This window comes from Trichosurus vulpecula, chromosome 2 (assembly GCF_011100635.1).
Source record: "Trichosurus vulpecula isolate mTriVul1 chromosome 2, mTriVul1.pri, whole genome shotgun sequence".
NCBI lineage: Eukaryota > Metazoa > Chordata > Mammalia > Diprotodontia > Phalangeridae > Trichosurus > Trichosurus vulpecula.
In genome coordinates this window covers 338,521,273-338,543,750 of record NC_050574.1, presented here as the reverse complement: position 1 = coordinate 338,543,750, position 22,478 = coordinate 338,521,273, and the positions used below count along the sequence as shown (strand labels likewise).

At 36.6% G+C, this 22,478-nt stretch overlaps 1 protein-coding gene across 4 annotated transcripts in view; it reads right to left on the bottom strand.

Moving 5' to 3' along the window:
• GSK3B (glycogen synthase kinase 3 beta) overlaps positions 1–22,478 on the bottom strand; it is a 285,006-nt gene that overhangs the window by 66,704 nt on the left and 195,824 nt on the right. For all 4 annotated transcript variants that reach the window (XM_036746202.1, XM_036746204.1, XM_036746201.1 and 1 more), the window contains exon 8: positions 8,087–8,182. In XM_036746202.1, coding sequence (XP_036602097.1) covers positions 8,087–8,182 — 96 coding nt within the window. The remainder of the gene's footprint in view (positions 1–8,086; positions 8,183–22,478) is intronic.

The window sequence follows — 22,478 nt, the reverse complement described above, 5'->3', positions numbered from 1 at the left end:
AGAGGCATGTTTCAATGGTCCTTGATATATTTACTTGTTTACTTTTCTAATAAGTGATGAGACCTGAGATTTTCTGCAAGCCTTTGGTAAATTTGCCTTTTTTCAGATACCTTAAGAATTGATCCCTCAATACCCTTACAATTGTGTAGCCTCCACCATGGACCTCTTCCATGTATTCTTGTTCTTCCCAGCAATAGCTTCTTTTAGTGCTATCTCTAGTTCTTCATAAGGTGACATGCTACTAAGGGTTGTGATATTAAGAGTCCAAAAGAGGTAGGTCCTACTGTCAATGACAGAGAAAAAAAATTTATCATAAAAGATGAGACATGATAAAGGAAGGAAGTCCTGGCGACTAATCAGAAATGGGAAAAAATTGCCAAGGGATGAATGAAGGATAATCCTGCATTTCAAGTCTGGGTAAATGGAAGAATGATGGAATTACTGTCAGAAATATGGAAGCCCAGAGGGTATAGGTGGTTTTAGAAGATGGAAAAATTTAGTTTCAGATATGCTGGGTTTGCATAGACCATGGGACATAAAGATGGGGATGTCTAACAGGCAATTAGAGATATGAGCCTGAAGTTCAGAAGAGAGTTTAGGGATGGGATGGAAATTTGGGAATTACCAGTTATAGCTGATGAGCTTTCCAAGGAGAATGCATATATGTAGAAGAAGAAAGGCTGAACTGAATATCCAGACTTGGATTTAATATCTTAATACATGAAAACTGGCAAATTTTCTTATAAATATAAAGCATTATGTAAGGGCTACAAATAACAACACACTAGGCTGATGCATACCATTATTTAGAGGTATGATAGACTGACTACTGGCTGTCAGGTGGCCATCGCTTTTGGTTCTACGACAGATTCCTGAGATACAGTTATGAGTTCCAGGGTGCCTAATGCAGCTTGGTGCAAATGTCCATGATGTCACTACATTACAGGATTTTCTGGCCTAAGCTCCTCATCTCTGGGATGATTTTGACAGGATTCCAAGACTACTCTGGGAATGTAAGTAAGAAGAAATGCATAAAGCCTAAGAGAATTTTAGTATTTGTTAGTTTTGTAGTATTCTGTTCCTTTGATTTATCACCATTAGGGAGGTAAAATATGGTATCTAGGATAGGGAATGTTTAGGAAAAACACTCTTCCCTGGAGATTGGGGCTTTCATCATATGCTGTTCAGTTGTTTCAGTTATGTCCGCCTCTCTGTGATCCCATTTGGGATTTTCTTGGCAAAGATACCTGAGTGGTTTGCCATTTCCTTCTCTAGCTCATTTTACAGATGCAGAAACTTGAAGCGACCAGGGTTACTTGCTCAGGGTCAGTTAGTAAGTGTCTGAGGCCAGATTTGCACTCAGAAAGACAAAATCTTCCTGACTTCAGACCTGGCACTTTATCCACTGTACCATTTACCTGCTCATCATATGTACTTTGTTAAATGTGTATGTTATCACAAGTACGCACAAAATTACAGCATTTTTGTTGTCTTCAGCTAACTATGACTTAGCCAAACACCACTGAAAGTAACTGGAGGCTACAATGACCAATTTTTATCTAACAGAAAGAACACTTGGCTAGGATGGAAGTGAACTGGAGTTTTGCTGAGGCTCTTCCACCAACCATCTATATTTTCTTTGGGTGGATTATTCAATCTCTCTATCATGATTTCTCTGCCTACAAAAAGGTATATTAAATGAGTTAACATATATAAAATGTTTCATAAATATTCAAGGGATCTATAAATGTTAACTATTACACTGTCATCTATTTTTATCTACCTTACTATAAATCCAAAATCCTATGGATCCATGAATTCACTCTTTTAATACAGACTGATACAGACCTATTCATGTATTCTCTCATTCTTAAGATTCTTTTTCATGTTGTTCCATGTCCTCCACAAAAAGTCTTCCCCTAAGTCTTCTTATGTTTTATGGACATGAATACAGGCTGTCCCTTAATTAATTATCGTCTGTTTTTGCTATATGACTGACCCATTACCTTCTTATTCAGTTATAGATTTCCTTGATAATATCTTAGCAACCCAAACTGGGCTATCATAAAGGGGAAAAAAAAGGGGATCACAGATAATAAATGCTTTTAAAAACTTTCTGACTTTGAAATTCTATGACTTAAATTGTAAAAATGAAAGACTGAAGTTTGAATTCACTGCTCAAACAAAGCAAAAGGAAGAAAATAATTTTTCATATATCCTTGTATATTAACATTTTTATTACAGTTTTATTTGGGGGAATAAAACCTCAAGAACATTCATAAAACAAGGCCTCATCATATTTCTGATGGGTTTTAATAGACCTGGGAGGGTAAGAGAAAGTAGCTGTATGAAGATGTTATATCTATCAGACTATTATAAGTCAACAATACTCTTAAAAGGCATCAGTGGCTAGAAGGCATACATAACTTTAAAGAGTGTTTTGATCATCAGGTACATAGTAAATCATTTAATGGAAATTGATTAGCACTGCTACCTACTGAAAAAGTGGTTAGAACTGGAACTAGGAATCCTGGGAGAATTTAACATTACACAAAAGGTTAAGTACACAAATTTATCTTATAGTACTTTTGACTACATCTCCCTCAAAGCCTTTTTATTTTGTCTTACGCTTTAACATGTATTTATCACTTGTTAGGTATTTCCCCCCACACATGTGTTCTCTCTTTTGAAGGGTCTCTTTTTGAGTCAGTAAACGGATACCAATCACCATTTCCTACAATTATTTGAGCAAATCCTCCCATTCCTTCATTCATCCTATACGCAGCTGTCAGATTAATGTTCCTCAACTATTTCTTTTATTATGTAGCTTCTCCATTCAAGAGTCTTATTGCATATTGGATCAAGTTCAAAAGATTAATGCTGGTTTTAAAAGTCTTTCATAATCTAGATTACTTTTTCAACCTGTCCCCTATCGCAACCAATCTCTCTTCTAGTTAGAGAAGTCTCTTGTTTACATAGCTAACACATGAGTCATGTTCATTCCCAGTTTTATACCTTTGTTGGGATTCTCTCCCAATTTCACTTTACCAATCCCAGTCTTAAATATCATTCAAGCGTCATTTCCATTTGCTACTTCCTACATAAAAGCCTTCCTTAGCTACTCCAATGTACATTCATGTTTCCCTTTTTAGAATTCCTATAGCGATACAAATAATGAGTATTAAACATCACTTTTTTGTCTTAGGAGCAATAGTGTTTTATATAAGCATTCTGCAGAGATTTTAAAATGGAAGGTATAATTTTCTGCTTCAATATAATAAAAATCTTGAGTTTTCCAAAATGTTTCTTTTTCCAGAGGAATAATGAAGTACATAAATAAAGTGAAAATTCAAAAGAAATACTGAGGTCAACCAGCTGTAGTTCAATCAGATGCTATATGAATGGCAGCAGGTATAAGTCCAGGTTATAAACAAGGGATGGGAAAACTTATTGACTTTCCTAGCCACATAATATCCATGAGGGAATATTGATTGGATGGCAAGGGTGAATAAGGGTGGCAAGACTGCTACCACAATTTTATAGTTAATTAAAAAAAAAACCTGATTGCTCTCCTGTTTCATCCCCTAGATTTATGAAGACATCATCACAGCTAACAAACTTACAGTGGTACAGCTGGTAGAGGGAGGGAACTGGATAAACTGGGAGGCAGACTGAGGCCAAGCAAGGAAAAAAATGGGAGGAAGAACTAGGAATGTCTTCCTATTTACCCTTGACAAGATGTCACAAAGTCAGAATCAGGGAAAGAACCAAAACTTAATACCTGCTAATATGATACTATCCACTATTAATCACAATGTTTTCTTAGCCTTATAATATATAAAGATATAAAACAACATTATCATTTCACATTTGCATGGCACTTTCATATTTTTAAAAGTAATTATTTCATTTTATCCATGCAAAAAACCTATAAGAAAGGTATAATAATTATTATCATCATTTTAGAGAAGAAACTAAGGTACAGAAGATTCTAGCACTATAATGTAAGCTTGATGAAGGTAGAGACTGTTTTATATTTGTATCTGCAAAACTAGAAAAGTACACATTCCTTTTTTTCCTCTAAGCTCACCTCACTAATTTTTGATCTTCTCTTTGATTGCAATGCATTTCTACTCACTGTTAACTTTCCCTTTCATTCCCCAAAGGCATGTCATCTTAGAGAAGCAAATCATGAACGGTAAGGCCAAGGTGTTTTTTTTCCCAGTTGTAAAAAACTCTTTTGATTTTAGAATCTTGGGAAAGAATCTCAGGAAGATTCCATGACGAAGCTTCCTTGGTATGGCCATAAGTTTCTTTTATAGCAGAGTAAAGTTCCTACCCCTTACTTCTATTCTCAGACCTTACAACTAGATAATCATTGGACTGTAAGATACTTAAGAGCATGGACTGTTTTTTGCCTTACATTGCACCACCAGTGGCTAGCACAGTGCTTAGCATAGAGTAGGTGTTTAACGTTTATTGACTAAAGAGCCCTGAAAATGTTTATTTACTGACTACAAAAACTAGAAGAAATATCTTTATAGATGTCCTGTAGCCCTAATAGTCCTAAATGGCATAGTCAAAAACCAGGATTAGATTTTAGGTGGAAATTTCTCTTCTATACATCAGTATTAGATTTAAAAACCTCAAGACACTTGGCAACATAACGAGAAGAACTCATTCTACTGTATTTTGTCCCTTCATCTCTATCTTGTTATTTCCACACCGTACACTTTTCTTGTAATCCCTGATCTGTGCCTGCTTAAAATACTACCTACTACTGAGGTCATAGTAGAAAACTAAGCTACTTAGGAATACATATAAAACCCTCTGTGTACACTTATAAAGGAAGCTGCCCCTCACATGTTTAACAGTGCCTCGAGCTGGTACAAACTGAATCAAAAACAACTCTGGTGGAAGCAAAACCACTTCAGCCACAATAACTCTGACTCCTATTTCTATTTCTAGGCATGCTAGGACAAGGCTACTTTCAAATTTTAGACAAAACTTTTGTCATAGAAAGATGACTCTTGCTGGCCTTTTTTTTTTTTTTAAGTAGCATCACTGGTTGTCTGGTGGTACAAAACATAGAAAAAATTAAAACACCCAGGAATCCAAAGGGATATTGAAGAATTCAAATTCATCACAATCCTTCTGCTGTTACAGTTGTATGAGATTTTGAAAGATTTGCCCATACCCATTCTAATGGATGCCAGAGGCTGTATAATGAAATGTTAGGAACACTGGGGTCAGAAGATTTGGGTTCAAATCCTGCTTCTGAAATCAACTATGTGATCTTGGGTAAGTTACATAACCACTGGGCTACAGTTTCCTTATCAGTAAAATGGAGATGACAGTAATACTTGCACAATTTCCTTCAAAGAATCTCAGGGAGAGAAGAGAACTCATGGATTATCTATACCTGGTCATGTAGTTTTAACCATACCTGAACAAGAATCCTCTTTATAATACAGTGGCTATTGAGACTTTTCTTGAAGTTCTCTAGTGAAATAACTTAATATTTCCTGAAACAACCCATTCTCCTTTTGGATAGCTATGATTCTTAGGAAGATTTTTCCTTACATAAAACCTAAATTTCTTTCTCTAGAAGTCCTACCCACTGCTCCTAATTTTTCCTTCTGCAGCGAAGGACAAGCCTAATTCCTTTCCCCATGACAGTTCTCACACTTGAAGATGTCTATGGTGGTACCACCTAAGTTTTTTCATTTCAGTAAGTATCTTTTAAGTGCTACAATATATTCTGGGCACTGAAGATGCAAAGACAAACACGAAACAGTTTTTGTCCTCAAAGAACTTAACAGTCTATAGGGAGAGACAACATGTACATATAAAAGTATATATAAGAAAATAAATACAAAGCAATTTGGGAGTGAAGGTGAGGAAGGCAGCAGTGTGTGGAATAGGGAATGGGAAAGGCCTGATGTATAAAGTAGCATTTGAGCTGAGCTGTTCTCTAGGCTAAACATTCCCAGTTCCTTCTGTTCTAGCTGTCTAGATCTTTTTGAATTCTTCTCACCCACTATTGTTACTTATTTTACTTATTTCTGAATCATTTGCTAATTTGATGAACACACAAATTATGCTTTTATCCCAATCACTGATAAAAATGTTAAATAGCAAAAGGTCAAGCACAGCTCTCTGTAATACTGTATCACACAGACAGACCTTCTCCCAAGTTGAAAGTGCTGCTGTGAGGAAAGCACTTTGTAAATCACAAGCACTATATAAATATCAGCTATTAGTATTATTGTACTCCACTCTATCTTATAAATTACACTGTAGGGATGTCATCCAAAAAAATTTGAGATGATACAGAAACCTATTTCTAGCTCTCTGAAAATGTGACGTATACTACCCTAGGTGACATTTTTGACAAGATATGTTGAAATTATATGTTTGCTAAAAATTTCTGTATCAAAAATTCTTTTTTTTTCTTTTGAGTGCAGCAGTGATCTTGCCTTGCCTGCTTGTAATCCTGCAACAGTTCACATCAATGTCGGATTAAATTGAGATGAGCTAGGGATATGAGTGAATATAAAGTTAGGTCTGGAGTAGCCTTAGGACACTCTTAGTCTGAATGATTCTTCCTGAGACCCCATATGATTTCTGTATGATCTAAGGTAGGTTTGAGCATTCCTAGGACACCCTGAAATTAATTTCAACTTAGCCCCTCAGATTGAAATAGTCTCCTGAGGTCCTCCAGATTTCCTAACTACTTAAATTAGAAATGGAATAACATTTGGAGTGGAGGAATAGAGTAAGTATATTTGACCTCAGGTACTAGTTATCATACCCTCTCAGCAAAAATAAATAAATGAATGAATCAGGAAGATATTCAAGTCTTGATCTCTCTGTCTGTGATAGTTACATCCTTTAACTGTCATTAAAATATTATAAGGCATCTGGATTTAAATGAGGGGAAAAAAAGCACAACTAGCAGCATGAACAGATTTTCTTCAATGCCAGGAAGTGACTATAGTCTATATAAATGAAGAATTCAGATGTCGATGAACCCAAATTATTTCTGTTTTCAGCATAACTGGATATATAAACAGTATTTTTCACTAAAATTTTTTCACAGTGTTAGGGTGACCATTTCTGACTCCTTTAAAAAGGGTGCAACGTGACATGAAACAGCAAACAAGACAAAGCAGAGAAGGTACTGAATAGAAAGTAAGGAGACTTCGATCCTAAGCTTGACTTTTTCAATAACTAGTTGTGGTCTTACAAGACCCTTAACTTCTTGGGGCTTCAGGTAACCCAATGGTAAAATAAGGGAGCTGGAATAGCTGATTTCTAAGCTCATTTTAGCTCCAGCATTAACTTAATGTTAATGTTTTTTAATGTTGCTCTTCCAGTTGGTAGTTAAAATATACCTTTTAGTAAATTAGTACTTTCCTCTTAAAAATCTCTTCATACTGTATCTTTTCCATCTAATATAGAATTATGGTTTTGACTGGCAAGTGAAACGCTGGCAACATTTCAAATGGCTTTCCAATCTGTATCACTGGCAGGAATTGAGATGCTATTTGGTTTTTTTTTTGTTTTTGCTAATTTTTGCCCCAGAGCACCAAGGAAGAAGAAACTGGAGGCTGGGGGGTGGCGTGGGAGGAGTGGAGGAGAGAATCTATAACTTTAAAGGCTAATTTTCAATAGAAGACCAGTGAATTGAAAAAATGCATGCTATCTTTGTTGTGATGCAGGAATTTAGTACCATTTACCACATAAGTAAAAGAAGAAACCCCTTAGGGCTAGAAATGGTGATTATAGCTCATACAAGATTTTGTACCTTTCCAAACTTTATAGCCTATTGATATAAGCATGTTATTATGACCTTCAAATATACATTTGGAATAGTAAATGTCTACAGGCAAGCAAAATGGGTGCATATTACAAACATCGTCAATGAACGCTTTCTTGAATTGCTGTAATACCTTGGATTCAACTACTAGGTCTCAAAGTAGTTTTGTTTAAAAATTAAGAAAAAACTAAGTTTTAAATTAATGCCATTTAGTGTACTTTTGACCCTTATGCCTTAATCATTATTCCACTCATTTAGACTCACCTTAGTCCAAGGATGTGCCTTAATCTGAGGAAATTTGAATTCAGTGTAGTTTGGATTCATTTCTCGAATCTGCTCTCGCGTTGGCGTTCCCAGGACCTAAACACAGAAAGCAAATTCTTTATATAGTCTATAGAAGATGAAGTATACTCATTATTTTGTAACACATGCTACACTGACACACAGCTGGTTAAATAAAGCAGACATAATGAAAGCCTTTTAATTTCTAACTGGTTGCAAATTTTATGATGTGTTGCCTCCTAGGAAGCATCTCTAAAGACAAATAATACTGATTTAGGATTTGAAAATTAATTCATAAAAAATAAAGTTAGGCCGTACATATTTGCAAATACTTGTACATCAGCTATTCTCAAATAAACCCGAAAGCTGTCAGAATTCTCTTTCTTTTCACCTAATTTGCTTATTTGTAACACATGGGATTACCATTGGTCCAATTACAATCTCTCAGCTGACTTCTAACTGGCAGAGACATCTGAATCCATAATTCATTCATCACTGTAAGAGATGGTGGGTAAAGCTAGTATTTCAGAAGTATGAGAAGGCAAAGGTAAATAGTTAAAGACAGTGAAAATAAAGGAGAAACTGGAGAGTGCTTCTGCTCCCAAAGCATAATAAAAAGGAAGACATGTGAATAAACACTCTAGCTAAGACCACGGGAAAAGTGAAACAGCTAAGAATGCATGAAAGAGTCCTTCCAATTATTTTTATCATCCTAGGTGACTCTTAGCAAAGTCTTTTCCATTGAAGAGCCACCCAATGTGCTGGCAGCTTTCTTAATATTTCATGAAAAAATGTGGGTAGTCCACCTGTTGTCACTCATTCTTACTAAATAAATAGCTTTTCTAATTACATATCTTGATGATTTTTTTAACACCATTTTTTCAATGTGAGTCATCACTGGCAATATGTTGAAACATACTTATACTTACCATTTATCTTCTTATTCCACTTTGAGTCATCTACAACTTTGACTTTTTCAATATTGTGGTGGGAAAAGAGTAGACTAAAAAAGATGGGATTTTGTGGCAATGAGCAGCTTGAGATCTTTGAAGTCACTGTATAATTTCCCAGCTTTACTTTTCTCCTACTAAATTATATGCATGAACTATACGCATTTTTCATCTACTTAAAAAGAGTTTTATTGATGCCTTTTTTCTAACAACTCAGTAAGTTTCCAATGTATTGCTCTATCTATCAAATCCTCTCATAACAAGGAAAAAGTTGAACAAAACTCAAAAGACATAACAACTACCTGGCAATACATACAACATAAAAAAAAAAACCACTCAGTTTCCCAATTCAGTACCAAGAGGTGGGAAATATGTTTTATTGTTATTTATCCTGTATATGCACTTAGGTCTCCCAAGATAGAATACAAGCTTCTTGACAGCAGGGTCTACTTTGTTTTTGCTCAAAGCCTAGTATAGAGCAAATATTTTACTTAAAGCACCACAATTAGGTTTCTTATTTGACTAATCTGCTGCTCCCTGGAAGACAGGTTACTGCAGTTATATTACTTTCTTTTACATTACTTAGTCATTGCATATGTTATTCCCTTGGGTCTACTTTATTTACTCAGAATTAGAGTTCTTATAATTTTTCTGCTTCTCTGAAATCCTTCTGTTTCTTGTCCTTTGCACCAAAATAATATTCTATTATATTCATATACCAGGTTTGGTTTAGCAGTTTCCCACTTTGGGTACCCACTTTGCAGCTGTTTGCTAATAGGATATAAAATCCTTCAGGGCAGGGACTATTTCCCTTTTTTATCTGTATCTCTAGAGCCTGACCTAATAAATGCTAGTGAGTTGACTGCTACCATAAAGAATGCTGCTACAGTAATTTTGTTACCTATGGGATCTCCTCAGGATATATACATAGTGGTGGTGGCATTTGGTGAAAAGATGTTAACAGTTTAGTGACTCTTCTCACCTAATCCCAAATTTTTTCCAGATCACTCAGACCAATTCACAATGAAGCCAATATTATGATGTGTCTATCTCCTCAAAGACATTCCAACATGGCCTATTTATGTCTTTTATAATCTTTGCCAATTTGATATATCCACTTTGTTTTTTACAATACAGCTAGTTAGGCCAATCCTTCAAATGTCTATTGATTTCACTGAGCAGATTTCGTAGTGTTCTGGGTGTTGATGTATCTATCATAGCCGAAGTAGAGTCCTATGAATCCTACTTATAAATACTGTTTCTATGTGAACTCATTTTGGGCTTAAATGAGAATGCCAAAAACTCATCTCATTGATGCAACCCCAGGGATAACAGGACTACTGTCTTTCCTGCTAGAGCCTTCAAATAGAAGGACTGGAGAGGTTCCAGTTGCACTGCATCATTGGAGAAGGAAGTCTCTGGCCAAGGTGGTCTTTAGCATGAAAAGGAGAGTCATAGGTTGGACCTTCTCTGTACTTAAAAATGTGGCTGATAAGAAATCTGACTTAGGTTTTTAATTAAAAAAAAAAAAGCCAAAATACCTCCAGGGAATTAAGTTTGTTTAGCTATAGCTGAGAATGGGTATCTCTGTGGATTAAGGTAAGACAGTATGAGAGGGGGTATGAATGTGAATATAGTCTGATTTCATTAGGTTAAGTTCCTGAAAAATATATAAAGCTAAAAAAAAAAATACACTGAATCAAGAAAAAATCTAGAGCAATCACACAAAATTCCAGTGTCAGGTTCAATTTAATGCAAGAAGCTTATAGGGAGTAGCTCTATCATATACCAAGTTAGTAAAAGTAATAGTTCAAAAATATATGACTTTTAAGTTTATAAAGTATGTTCCCTATAATAACCCTGTGAGGTAGGCCTTGGAAAGACATTATCTCAATCAAGGACAGACAACTCAATGAAATTAGAATTTCATGACAGAAAAACACCATGACCGGACTGAGTTCTTATATACTGTAATGACCAAGAGCAGAATGCTACTTGAAATGAATATTAGGATTCTTAAATGTGCTTTTTATTATGTCATGGGGGGGTGGGGGTCTGTGTTTGTTTTCTCTTAGAAATAGATCTCTGAAGTCCAAGGGAAAATGATCTGACACACACATTTGTGGTTTATGCATAACTTTTCAGGAACTTATCTAATGTGTAAAGCGAGATCACACTTCACCCCAAAATTCAGACCCACTCCCTTTCATACTCTGTCTCACTTTCACCTAGAGGTACACGGCAAATATGTTTCTATTTAGGAACATTTCACCAAATATACAGGACTTACATAATAAAGATTCAGAATAACTGCCTTTCAATATCTTCATTCTTCATCAGTGTACGCAATTTTATCATTGCACATATAAATATCAAGTATAAACACCAGCAGTACCAGCCCTAGAAAAACCTGCACTAAGGACTAGTGAATGTGTCCTTAATTAAGGCAATCAATACAGGAAAAGTTAAGAGTATAAGATAGGTGGTAAGTAAGGCTACTGAAAGACCAGCTCTGATACTACTGAAACATAGTGCCACAACCAGACTAGCTGTTTAACAGTAGCTAAGGTGGCAAGCTGGGCTGAAATAATACTGGAACCCATACTTTTGTTGTCAGGCTCTCTCACTTTCTACTTCTTGGTTTCTAACATTTAACTTCACTGAAAGAGACCTAGTCTTTGTAAGGCTAGTGTTATTTTTTCTTACTTACCACTGAGACTCCTACCTCCCTTGCAGATTGGAATCACAGCTAATTCCAAAGACAAGAAGATCCTGTAGAGGAGCTATGGTGCTAGAAGTGAAGTTACTTGGATTAGCAGCTTCATAGTTTCAATCACACTTCTGAATATTCAATATTACTTCAGTCTCTTTCAGTATTTCTGGGGGGCATTTTACGATATTTAAAGTAAATATTCGATTTGAACTAATATGTTGTAGAGGCAGAGAATTTCAATTTCCTTCTGCTACGGTAGGGAATAAAATCTTTCACAAAAATATAACATTAAAAATGGAAATTCAAATCACAGAATATCCTATATATATTGGATAAAAGGTAGGGTATTAATGGCACCATGAGTCAAATTAAGGGCTACAGGTTATTTTTTAATCAGGGTAACTACTCTACTGCTCATATGATCCAGGGTTCATCAAAACACATTAAGTTCTCTGGGGAAAAAGTATTATACTTCATGAAACCCCATTGATCGTATATTTGCACTAAAGTATTTCAGAGAATTTGCAAAAGAACATAAAAGGAAAATCTTATGAAGAAAGCCAAATACTATAAAATCCCAGGGAATGTGATGCCTTTTGACTTACAAGCTCTTTGGTATTACAACATCATTAACAAATTAATTTTGATGTGTCAAGCAATTTTAGGCTCTGTGAAAAGATTCTTTTCACACAACGACATCAGTGAGCAACTGGAATAGTAAATAATTTCACACTGTGTTTAACCTTTGGCCTCTGGTGAGAAATGTGGATTTGAGAAAAGTTGCTCACACTTGCAAATCAGTAAATGAACAGTTCCCAACTACAACCAAATCTCTTGCCCATCTCTTAGCACATGTATTTGCAATTGGGTAAAAGGTTTTACCCAAATGTAATCTAGTTAACTTAACAAGCTGTTTTACTGTGATTGTATACCACATGTATTTAGAGTATTATTAACATGACAGTAGAACTGACCTTTACGGGAATATTGGATGCTTTTATGCACCTCTTCTTTATAAAAACATTAAAAAAATTTCCTTGCTTTTTAATTGTTTTTTTTTTCTAGCATTTAGTAAGCTTGGGTGTTGGGAGTTAGAATACTACTTGCTCCCCACTGAACCTACCAGACGTTCTCCTCTGCTTCCATCACTCAGCAACCTCTCATCTTCTGAGTTTCACTCTGTACAAATTTATCACTCAATTTAGGATCACGGTAGCTGTTATATGCTTCTTATTTCTCAACAACTTAAGTAAGTGGCTCTCTGTCCATCCCAACTCATGCTGTCATACTAGTTGATGTTAACTCCCAGGTCTTCAATTTACTTAACTCCCATTACACACTTCTCCATTCCACATAATTTACTCATAGAGATGGTTACAATTTTAATTGTGCCAAGATATGAAGATTTTCCATTACTCTGTTCAAAAACATCTAATTTCCCTATACATTAAACATCACACAGCAATATTCCACCATTCCATCTCCACCTATATTTTACTGGTCCTAAATCTAGTTTTTGTTCACATTGTGACATCCAATCTCTCTAACCTCTCAGTTCTTTCACAGGACAACATTTCTATTCTGACTAGAGTTCCTTTCTTCCCTAATCTTGACCTCTTAGTGAACCCACTGTGGAAAGAGCTCCGGCTCTGGAGTCAAAAGACCTGAATTCAAACCCTGCCTCTTGTACCTGTGAGACTTTGGGCATGTAACCTTAACCTCATTAGGCCTTTGTTTGTTCAACCCTAAGATAGAGGGGGTTGGACTGGATGGACTCAAGCTTTCTCTAGTTCTAAATCTATGATCCCATGATCTTCTACTCTGGATTCCTTTGTTCCCTTGTTCTACTGCAATTCACAACATGTCAAACCCCAAGCCTGAATTATTCCCTTTCTAACCTCCTTCCTTAGGTCTTGTGTGTTGCTGAATCGTTCTGGATCAAGTTAATGCTGATCAGATACATATTTATGTTATCTAATCTCAACTAGGTATTCACTGAAACAAGGCATTCTTTCTATGCCACCATGACTGATTCTCTATCTCATTTACTACAGCAGATGTTCAAACTTCTTATTTCTTTAAGACTCTCATAGCAACCCTGTCCCGAATCTCTCAGCTGAGGATCTCATTTCATATTTTACTGGAAAATCATTTACCCCAAGCTTCTTCTTATCCCTATCTCCTCATTTCATGCCCCTCATACCTCCCTTTATTTCTTAAGAGGTGGCCCTTCTCAGCAGGATCAATCCCTTTATATGTTCCCTTGATCTGATCCTCTCTTATTCTCTTAAGCAGATTTTCCCTAAGAACATATCCTTCAATCTCTTTCGTATTCACTCTCCCTATTTACTGGTTTTACCCCCTTGCTTCCAAAAGTACCCAAGTATCCCCAATTTTTAGACAACTTCTGAGATACTCTACCCTCCCTGCAAGCTAATGGCCTATATCTCTCCTTGCCTACTCAACCTATTGGAAATTTCAGTCTATACCCTCACTTTCTCCTAAATATGCAATTTGACTTCCAAATGCAATATGGCTTTGCAATATGACTTCCAATCTCATTACTTAATTGAAACTATTCCCTCTAAACTTACTAATGATCTCTTAATGACCAAATCTAATAATAGTATTCTCAATAATCATCTTTCTTAACCTCTCTATAGCATTTGACAGTTTTGACTTTGCTTCTGGATACTCACTCCTCTCAAATATCCTAAAACTGCTTTCTTTTGTTTTTTTCTCCTTCTGTATTTATGTACTAATTGTAGTACTGAACCTCAGGAGTTGGTCCCAGGGTCTCTTCTTTTTTCTCTCTACACTCTCTTACCAGGTGATTTTGTGAACCTCTTATGGGTTCAATTATCATCTCTTATAAAGAGGACTTTCTAGAGCTATATATCTAGCCCTGGGCTCTCTTCTGAGCTCCACTTCCACATAATGAATTGCCTAGTAGACATTTTTAAAAATGGATGATCAAAGATGGCGGCTGGTAAGCAGGGACTAGAGTGAGCTCCGTTACCGAGTCCCTCCAAAAACCTATAAAAAATGGCTCTGAACCAATTCTAGAATGGCAGAACCCACAGAACAGCAGAGGGAAGCAGGGCTCCAGCCCAGGACAGCCTGGATGGTCTCTGGGTGAGGTCTATTCCACACGGAGCTGGGAGCTAGGAGCTGGGAACGGAGTGGAGCAGAGCCCAGCCTGAGCGGCGTGGACCATCCAGACCAGAAGCCGGAGGGAGGGGGCCCTAGCGCCCTGATTCAGTGAGCTGCGGCAGTTACCAGACCCCTCGACCCACAAACACCAAAGACTGCGGAGAAGGTTAGTGGGAAAAGCTGCGGGAGTGGAAGGAGTTCGCGGTTCGGTTTCCAGCGGGGGGGGGGGGGGGGGGTGGGGGGGGGGGGGGGGCCAGGCAGCGGAGGTGGGGCAGCTACAGCTGTTGTTACTTCTGGCTCCAGGCCCACCTGGTGGGAGGAATTAAGTGGCGGATCAGAGCAGGGGTGCACAGCCTGCCAAAGATCTGAGCCCAGTTCGGGTTGGGGGTTCTTGGGGAAGGAGCAGTGCGGGTCGGACAGAGCTGGCACCTCCCCCCCAAACGTGGAACATAGAACTCGTTAGTCTACAAGCAGTCATACCCCACTGAAAAACTCAAGGGTCAAGTCAGTTGGTTGGGAATATGGCCAGGCAGCGAAAACGCGCCCAGATTCAGTCTCAGACTTTGGATTCTTTCTTTGGTGACAAAGAAGACCAAAACATACAGCCTAAAGAAGACAACAAAGTCATAGAGCCTACAACAAAAGCCTCCAAGAAAAACATGAACTGGCCCCAGGCCATAGAAGAACTCAAAAAGGAGTTGGAAAAGCAAGTTAGAGAAGTAGAGGAAAAATTGGGAAGAGAAATGAGAAGGATGCGAGAAAACCATGAAAAACAAGTCAATGACTTGCTAAAGGAGACCCAAAAAAATACTGAAAAATACACTGAAGAAAACAACACCTTAAAAAACAGACTAACTCAAATGGCAAAAGAGGTCCAAAAAGCCAATGAGGAGAAGAATGCCTTGAAAAGCAGAATTAGCCAAATGGAAAAGGAGGTCCAAAAGACCACTGAAGAAAATACTACCTTAAAAATTAGATTGGAGCAAGTGGAAGCTAGTGACTTTATGAGGAATCAGGATATTATAAAACAGAACCAAAGGAATGAAAAAATGGAAGACAATGTGAAATATCTCCTTGGAAAAACCACTGACCTGGAAAATAGATCCAGGAGAGATAATTTAAAAATTACTGGACTACCTGAAAGCCATGATCAAAAAAAGAGCCTAGATACCATCTTTCAAGAAATTATCAAGGAGAACTGCCCTGATATTCCAGAGCCACAGGGCAAAATAGAAATTGAAAGAATCCATCGATCACCTCCTCAAATAGATCCCAAAAAGAAATCTCCTAGGAATATTGTTGCCAAATTCCAGAGCTCCCACATCAAGGAGAAAATACTGCAAGCAGCCAGAAAGAAACAATTTGGGTATTGTGGAAACCCAATCAGAATAACCCAAGACCTGGCAGCTTCTACATTAAGAGATCGAAGGGCTTGGAATGCGATATTCCGAAGGTCAATGGAGCTAGGATTAAAACCTAGAATCACCTACCCAGCAAAACTGAGTATCATGTTCCAAGGCAAAATATGGACTTTCAATAAAATAGAGGACTTTCAAGCTTTCTCAATGAAAAGACCAGAACTGAATAGAAAATTTGACTTTCAAACACAAGAATCAAGAGAAGCATGAAAAGGTAATCAAGAAAAAGAACAAGAAAAAGAAATTGCAAGGGACTTACTAAAGTTGAACTGTTTTGTTTACATTCCTACATGGAAAGATAATGTGTATGATTCATGAGACCTCAGTATTAGGGTAGTTGAAGGGAATATGCATATATATATATATATATATATATATAATGTTTATGTATATATATAACAGAATGTGTATGTATGTATATATCTATGTGTATATGTATGTATGTGTATGTATGTGTGTATATATATGTCTATATATATATATGTAAAAGAGAGAGAGCAGACACAGGGTGAGTTGAAGATGAAGGGAAGATATCTAAAAGAAATAAAATGAAATTAAGGGATGAGAGAGCAACATACTGAGAGAGGGAGATATGGAGAGATAGAATGGGGTGGATTATATCTCATGTAAAGGTGGCAAGAGGAAGCAGTTCTGTGGGAGGAGGGGAGAGGGCAGGTGAGGGGGGAATGAGTGAACCTTGCTCTCATCAGATTTGGCCTGAGGGGGAATACCATACATACTCAGTTGGGTATCTTACCCCACAGGAAAGAAGAGAGAGGAAGATTAAAAAAAAAATAAAAGGGGGGGGATGATGGAGGGGAGGGCAGATGGGGGTGGAGGTAATCAAAACAAACACTTTGGAAAGGGGACAGGGTCAAGGGAGAAAATTCAATAAAGCGGGATGGGTTGAAAAGGAGCAAAACGTAGTTAGCCTTTCACAACATGAGTATTGTGGAAGGGTTATACATAATGATACATGTTGGCCTAGGTTGAATTGCTCAACTTCTTAGGGAGGGTGGGTAGGAAGGGAAGAGGGGAGAGAATTTAGAACTCAAAGTTTTAAAATCAGATGTTCAAAAAAAAAGTTTTTGCATGCAACTAAAAAATAAGATACACAGGCAATGGGGCATAGAACTTTATCTTGCCCTACAAGAAAGGAAGGGAAAAGGGGATGAGAGGGGAGGGGGTGATAGAGGGGAGGGCTGACTGGGGAACAGGGCAACCAGAATATAAGCCATCTTGGAGTGGGGGGGAGGGTAGAAATGGGGAGAAAATTTGTAATTCAAACTGTTGTGAAAATCAATGCTGAAAACCAAATATGTTAAATAAATAAATTTAAATTAAATTAAAAAAAAAAGATACCTACTGAAAAAAAAATGGATGATCAGCAGGCACTCAGACTTAACATATGCAAATTATCTTTTCCTCCAAACCCATCTGTCTTCTAAACTACAATATTATTATTAAATTCTAAACTATCATTATTATTGAGGACATCAATATCCATTAAACCAGTTATTCAACTCCTCACTTGAACTCACCTCATAATATTCATTCAGTTGCTAAATTTTATAATTTCTTTCTCTGTAACAGCTCTCAAATAGAGCTCCTCCTCACTCACACATCCACCATCTTAGTTTAGTTCTTCACCAACTCTTGTTGAGACTATTGCAATAGCTTGCAAACTGCCTTAATTCACTCCCCACTTTAATCTACCCTCTATACAGTGATTTTCCTAAATCCAAGTGTGACTATATCTCTCCTTTACTCAATATACTCCAGTGCTCCATTTTACCTCTAGGATAAAATATAAACTCTTCTGTTTTACACTTAAAAATTTTTCACAAGGAAGTCAAAGACAATGAAAATTCCCATCTATAGCAAAGTATTTGAAGCAGCACTTTTTTGTGATAGTAAAGAACTGGAAACAGACTAGATGCCCCTCGATTGTGGAAAAGCTAAACAAAATTATAATACATGAATCTGTAGTGGAATATTACTATGCCATATCAAGAATTGATGACCATGAAGAATAGAAAGAATTCAATATGGGAACTAACATACAGAGAAGAAAGTAGGACCAAGAAAGCAATATACAATGACTACTGCAATCCAAATAGAAAGGACAAAAACTGGAAGCCACAAAATCTGACACAAAGCTTGGCCTGAGAAGAGTTGAGAAAATGCCATCTGCCTACAAATGCTTTTTATCTCTTCTGCATACGTATCTTGTATGCACCTAGTTATTCCCATGTAATGTGAATTGAGAATGTAAGCTCTTCCAAGGCAGGGGCTATTTTTGCCTTTCTTTGTGGCCCCAGATCTAAGTATAGCACCTGGCATATAATAAACACTGTACAAATGCTTGTTGATTGAAAAATCTCCCTCTTTCTAATGTCAAGATACAGTGCATGGGTAATTTTAGCGATCCCCTTTTTTCTCTTTTTAAATCTGTTTCAAGTGCTAGATCACTGGGGATAGGGTAAAAGGAATATATATTTGGAATTTAATGTAATATAAAAACAAGTCACTAAAAAAGAGAAAAGATATATGTGACAATTAACCAACAAAATTAACAAACACTTTCAGAGAACCATCTAGGTGTAAAGCACTATGCTAGGCGTTTTGGAAGAGCTGTCTCCAAACCGGGGGCAGAGCCCCCCAGAGGGACTGTGGCCAAACCTCTGAAGGGTATTGTCAAGACCTAACCAGAACTCACTTTCCACCCTCTAATCTGAGCACCTGTTTCCAACTACTATTTACATGTCCCACCCAACAATTCTACTCCATCCAAATTTTTGCTCCTATGCCCCCAGGGCAGTTATAAATTAAATAACCCTCTACCCACATCAGCAGCTCAAGTACTACTGGTAAAATTCCACACTCACATCCAATCCCCAGATCATTTTGTGGCCAAAACAGGCCCCTCTTGGAAGGAAGGCTCTGTACCTGGGCTCCATGCTTTGGGTGGGGATAGATAAGAGACTCCTCATTTTAGTTGTGGGTGGAGCAGAGTAGATCACACAAGATAAAAAGGCATAGGGTGATTGTGATGAGGATGACAGCTATAATTATATTATCTTTTCTCTAGATTCACCAATCTTCAAAATTTGAAATTACATTTGAGGATCCTAACCATTCTCCTATTGTCTTTCTATCCCTTTGTGTCATTTCTAGCACCTCACTTTCCCTCAACTCACATCCCATAACTAATCAGTTGCCCATTTTTTTGAGTTCTACCTTCACATCTCTTACTCTGCTCTATTCTCACTACTCACAAATCCACCACCCAGGCCACACCATCTTTTGTGTGGACAATCTCCCGATTGCTCTACTTACCTCCAGTCTCTTCCCATTGCAATCCTCCACATAACTGCCTGTGATTTCCCCAAAGCATATATCTACTCATGTTACTGTCTTACTCATAAAGTCTTTCCTATTTATATTATTTCATCACTGGCTCATCTTTTTAGTTTATGTTATTGTAAAGTTTTATAATGTGTATAATTATTAGAAAAGTAGTAAATATATAATTTATAAATAAGTAAATCTACACATTTTCAGTTAAGCTTAATTTTTTTTTTTCACTGATAAAAGTGCACAATCAAAACAGTTAAGAGATATTAGGGGATTCAGAGAATGCAATGCACATGGTCCTTTACCTTCTGGAGTTTATGATCTAGTTAGGAAGACAAGACATACATATAAAAACATAACTAAGAGCCTCAGAACTAAATGGCAACAAAAAGATGTCATAAGGTAAAGTATTAATAAATATCCAAGGACAATAAGTTAATGGGAAGGGGCAGCCACAGGAGGTGAACAAGAGTGGGTTCTGCCAGGGAAGTGAGACTTGAGTTGGGCCCTGAAGGATGGAGATGATTTGGATAGGTAGAGAGGGGCTACTTTAGGTTGTGGGGGAGAGGGCCTGGGAAGGGAAACAAAGTATACAAAGACATGTAACCAATAAAGTGCAGAAGACAGCTGAAATGGAGGGCTTGTATAGAAGACAAACAGAAGATAAGGTTAGAAAGGGATTTTGATGGCAGTTAAGTGGATGGCCTTAAACACCAGGCTTTATCATGGAAAGCCACTTAAAGATTTTGAAGAGAGAAGTGATAGAAAAAAAGGGGTAGGGGGGTAGTATGAAAATCAACTTGGAAGTGGTATATAATATAGACTGGAATTCAGGCAGGTAGATGAATTTTTAGCAATAATCTAGGTACAAAGTAATGAGAACCCTAAATAGGGTTGTAACGAAGAGATGGGACAAGACTGGCTGCATCAAGACACATTTTATAATGAATGAACCTGCAAGCCTTGGCAATTGATGGGAAAAAGCTGGGCAAGAAAGACATACAACATGATTCTGACTTAAGTCTAGATCCTACTGAATGAAAAAGAGATGATAGTAAGGAGGAAGATAATGAAATCAGAAAACTCCTGGTGATAGGCAAATAGAATTTGGAGAAGAAGCCAAGAGTAAAGACGTAGCTAAATCCATATATAGGTGAGGATAGGAGAAATTATAATGATCACTTATTCTGACGGTACGTACAAATGAGGAAGGAGCCAAGGACTTAGCTCTGATAAGTATTTATTTAGGTGGTGGAAAAAGCAAACGAAGCACTTCTGGCAACAGAGAGATATAACATTTCAACATATACGTAGTGGCTTAAGGTTTACAAACAATAATGACCTAAGAATTATATAAATAAATCCTCTGCTGATGGTCACAAATATTGACTAAATTCTTTATCAAAATTAGCAATAGAAAGGTTTTTACTACTAGGTAGAAAAAAATGTCTTTTCAGTCTTTAAAAAGTTCAATAAGTAAGTCCATAGTAATTACTGTCCAGTAAGTCTCTCTAGCACATAACTTTTAAGTTGTATAGGAAATGTTCAATAGACAAGTTGGAAAAGTGAGAAAATTTCATTGATATTAATTCAGTAATGGGCACCTAAAATCAGGTTAATAATGGATTTGCAAAGATGAAAAAATTATCTTTGGGAAAGAAGTCAAACTAATCATTGTATAACTACTATTCATTCCCAAATTGAAAACTGGGTCCCATTAAACACCTCCATGATGTTTTTTTTAGCTCTAGTTCGAATTTTTTGATTCAGTCAATGGAAAATGTCTCTAGCATGATGGGTCTGGCATTAATATTGATCGGTATCTTCCATGATTGTTTCAGCAGCTTCAGGGAACAATACTGAATAATGGTTTTCTAGAAGAAATTATTTTGATTGACCAGGATGAAATGTACAGCTTAGCTATACTTCTACTGTATAAATCTATAAGTATATACTAATTAAATATTTTTTCTCATCCTTGATTAGTTCATATGAAGTTTTGATCAAATGATATGATTTTTACAAGTCTTAGAGGTTACTCCTTAAAATCTGTGATCACTGCAAAGGAGAGAAACTTTAAATATTAATTTACAAAATTAAGTAATGTTTTGCAGTGAGAAACCCAACAAATCTCCACTTTACAAATAGCGTTCATTTGAGGAAAACATTTTCTTTAGAAGTCGTAGAAATAACAAAAGCTGATGTAATTATTAGAATTATGTTTAATATATTAAAATCTATTATACAAAATGTACCTCCTTGACTCATCCTACCCAAAAAACTTTCTCAAAACAACAGTTATTCAAATTCTTTATAAAGGAGAAATGTAGGGCTATAAATATTGCAAATTCGTAAGCTTTATATGTCAAACATTTTTTGTGGTTGTTCTAACTAGTATATATTTTCAACAATAATTCTGGGAAAGATTTGCTATTATAAGGGATACAGTTGTGATTTGTAAAGTCTTTTTTTTTTTCACTTACTGCTTTGAAAGTATTTTAGCAAAATCAACTTTGGGATATGACATTCTGTATATTAACAAAATATACAGTCCTTATTAGATATAAATTCCTTGAAAGCAGGGCTCATGTTTTACTTATCTTGCTACCTCCTTCACTGAATACCCCCAACCACCTTAGAGCTGAAGCCTTTGCTTCAAGATTTTACCAAGGAAACAAAAGTCATAAGGTGCAAGCTTCCTATCATTTTGAACAGCCCTTCCCTTGTGCTCCAGTGTATCTTTTATTTACTTGCTGAAAATGAAGTGGTAATTTGATTTTCTA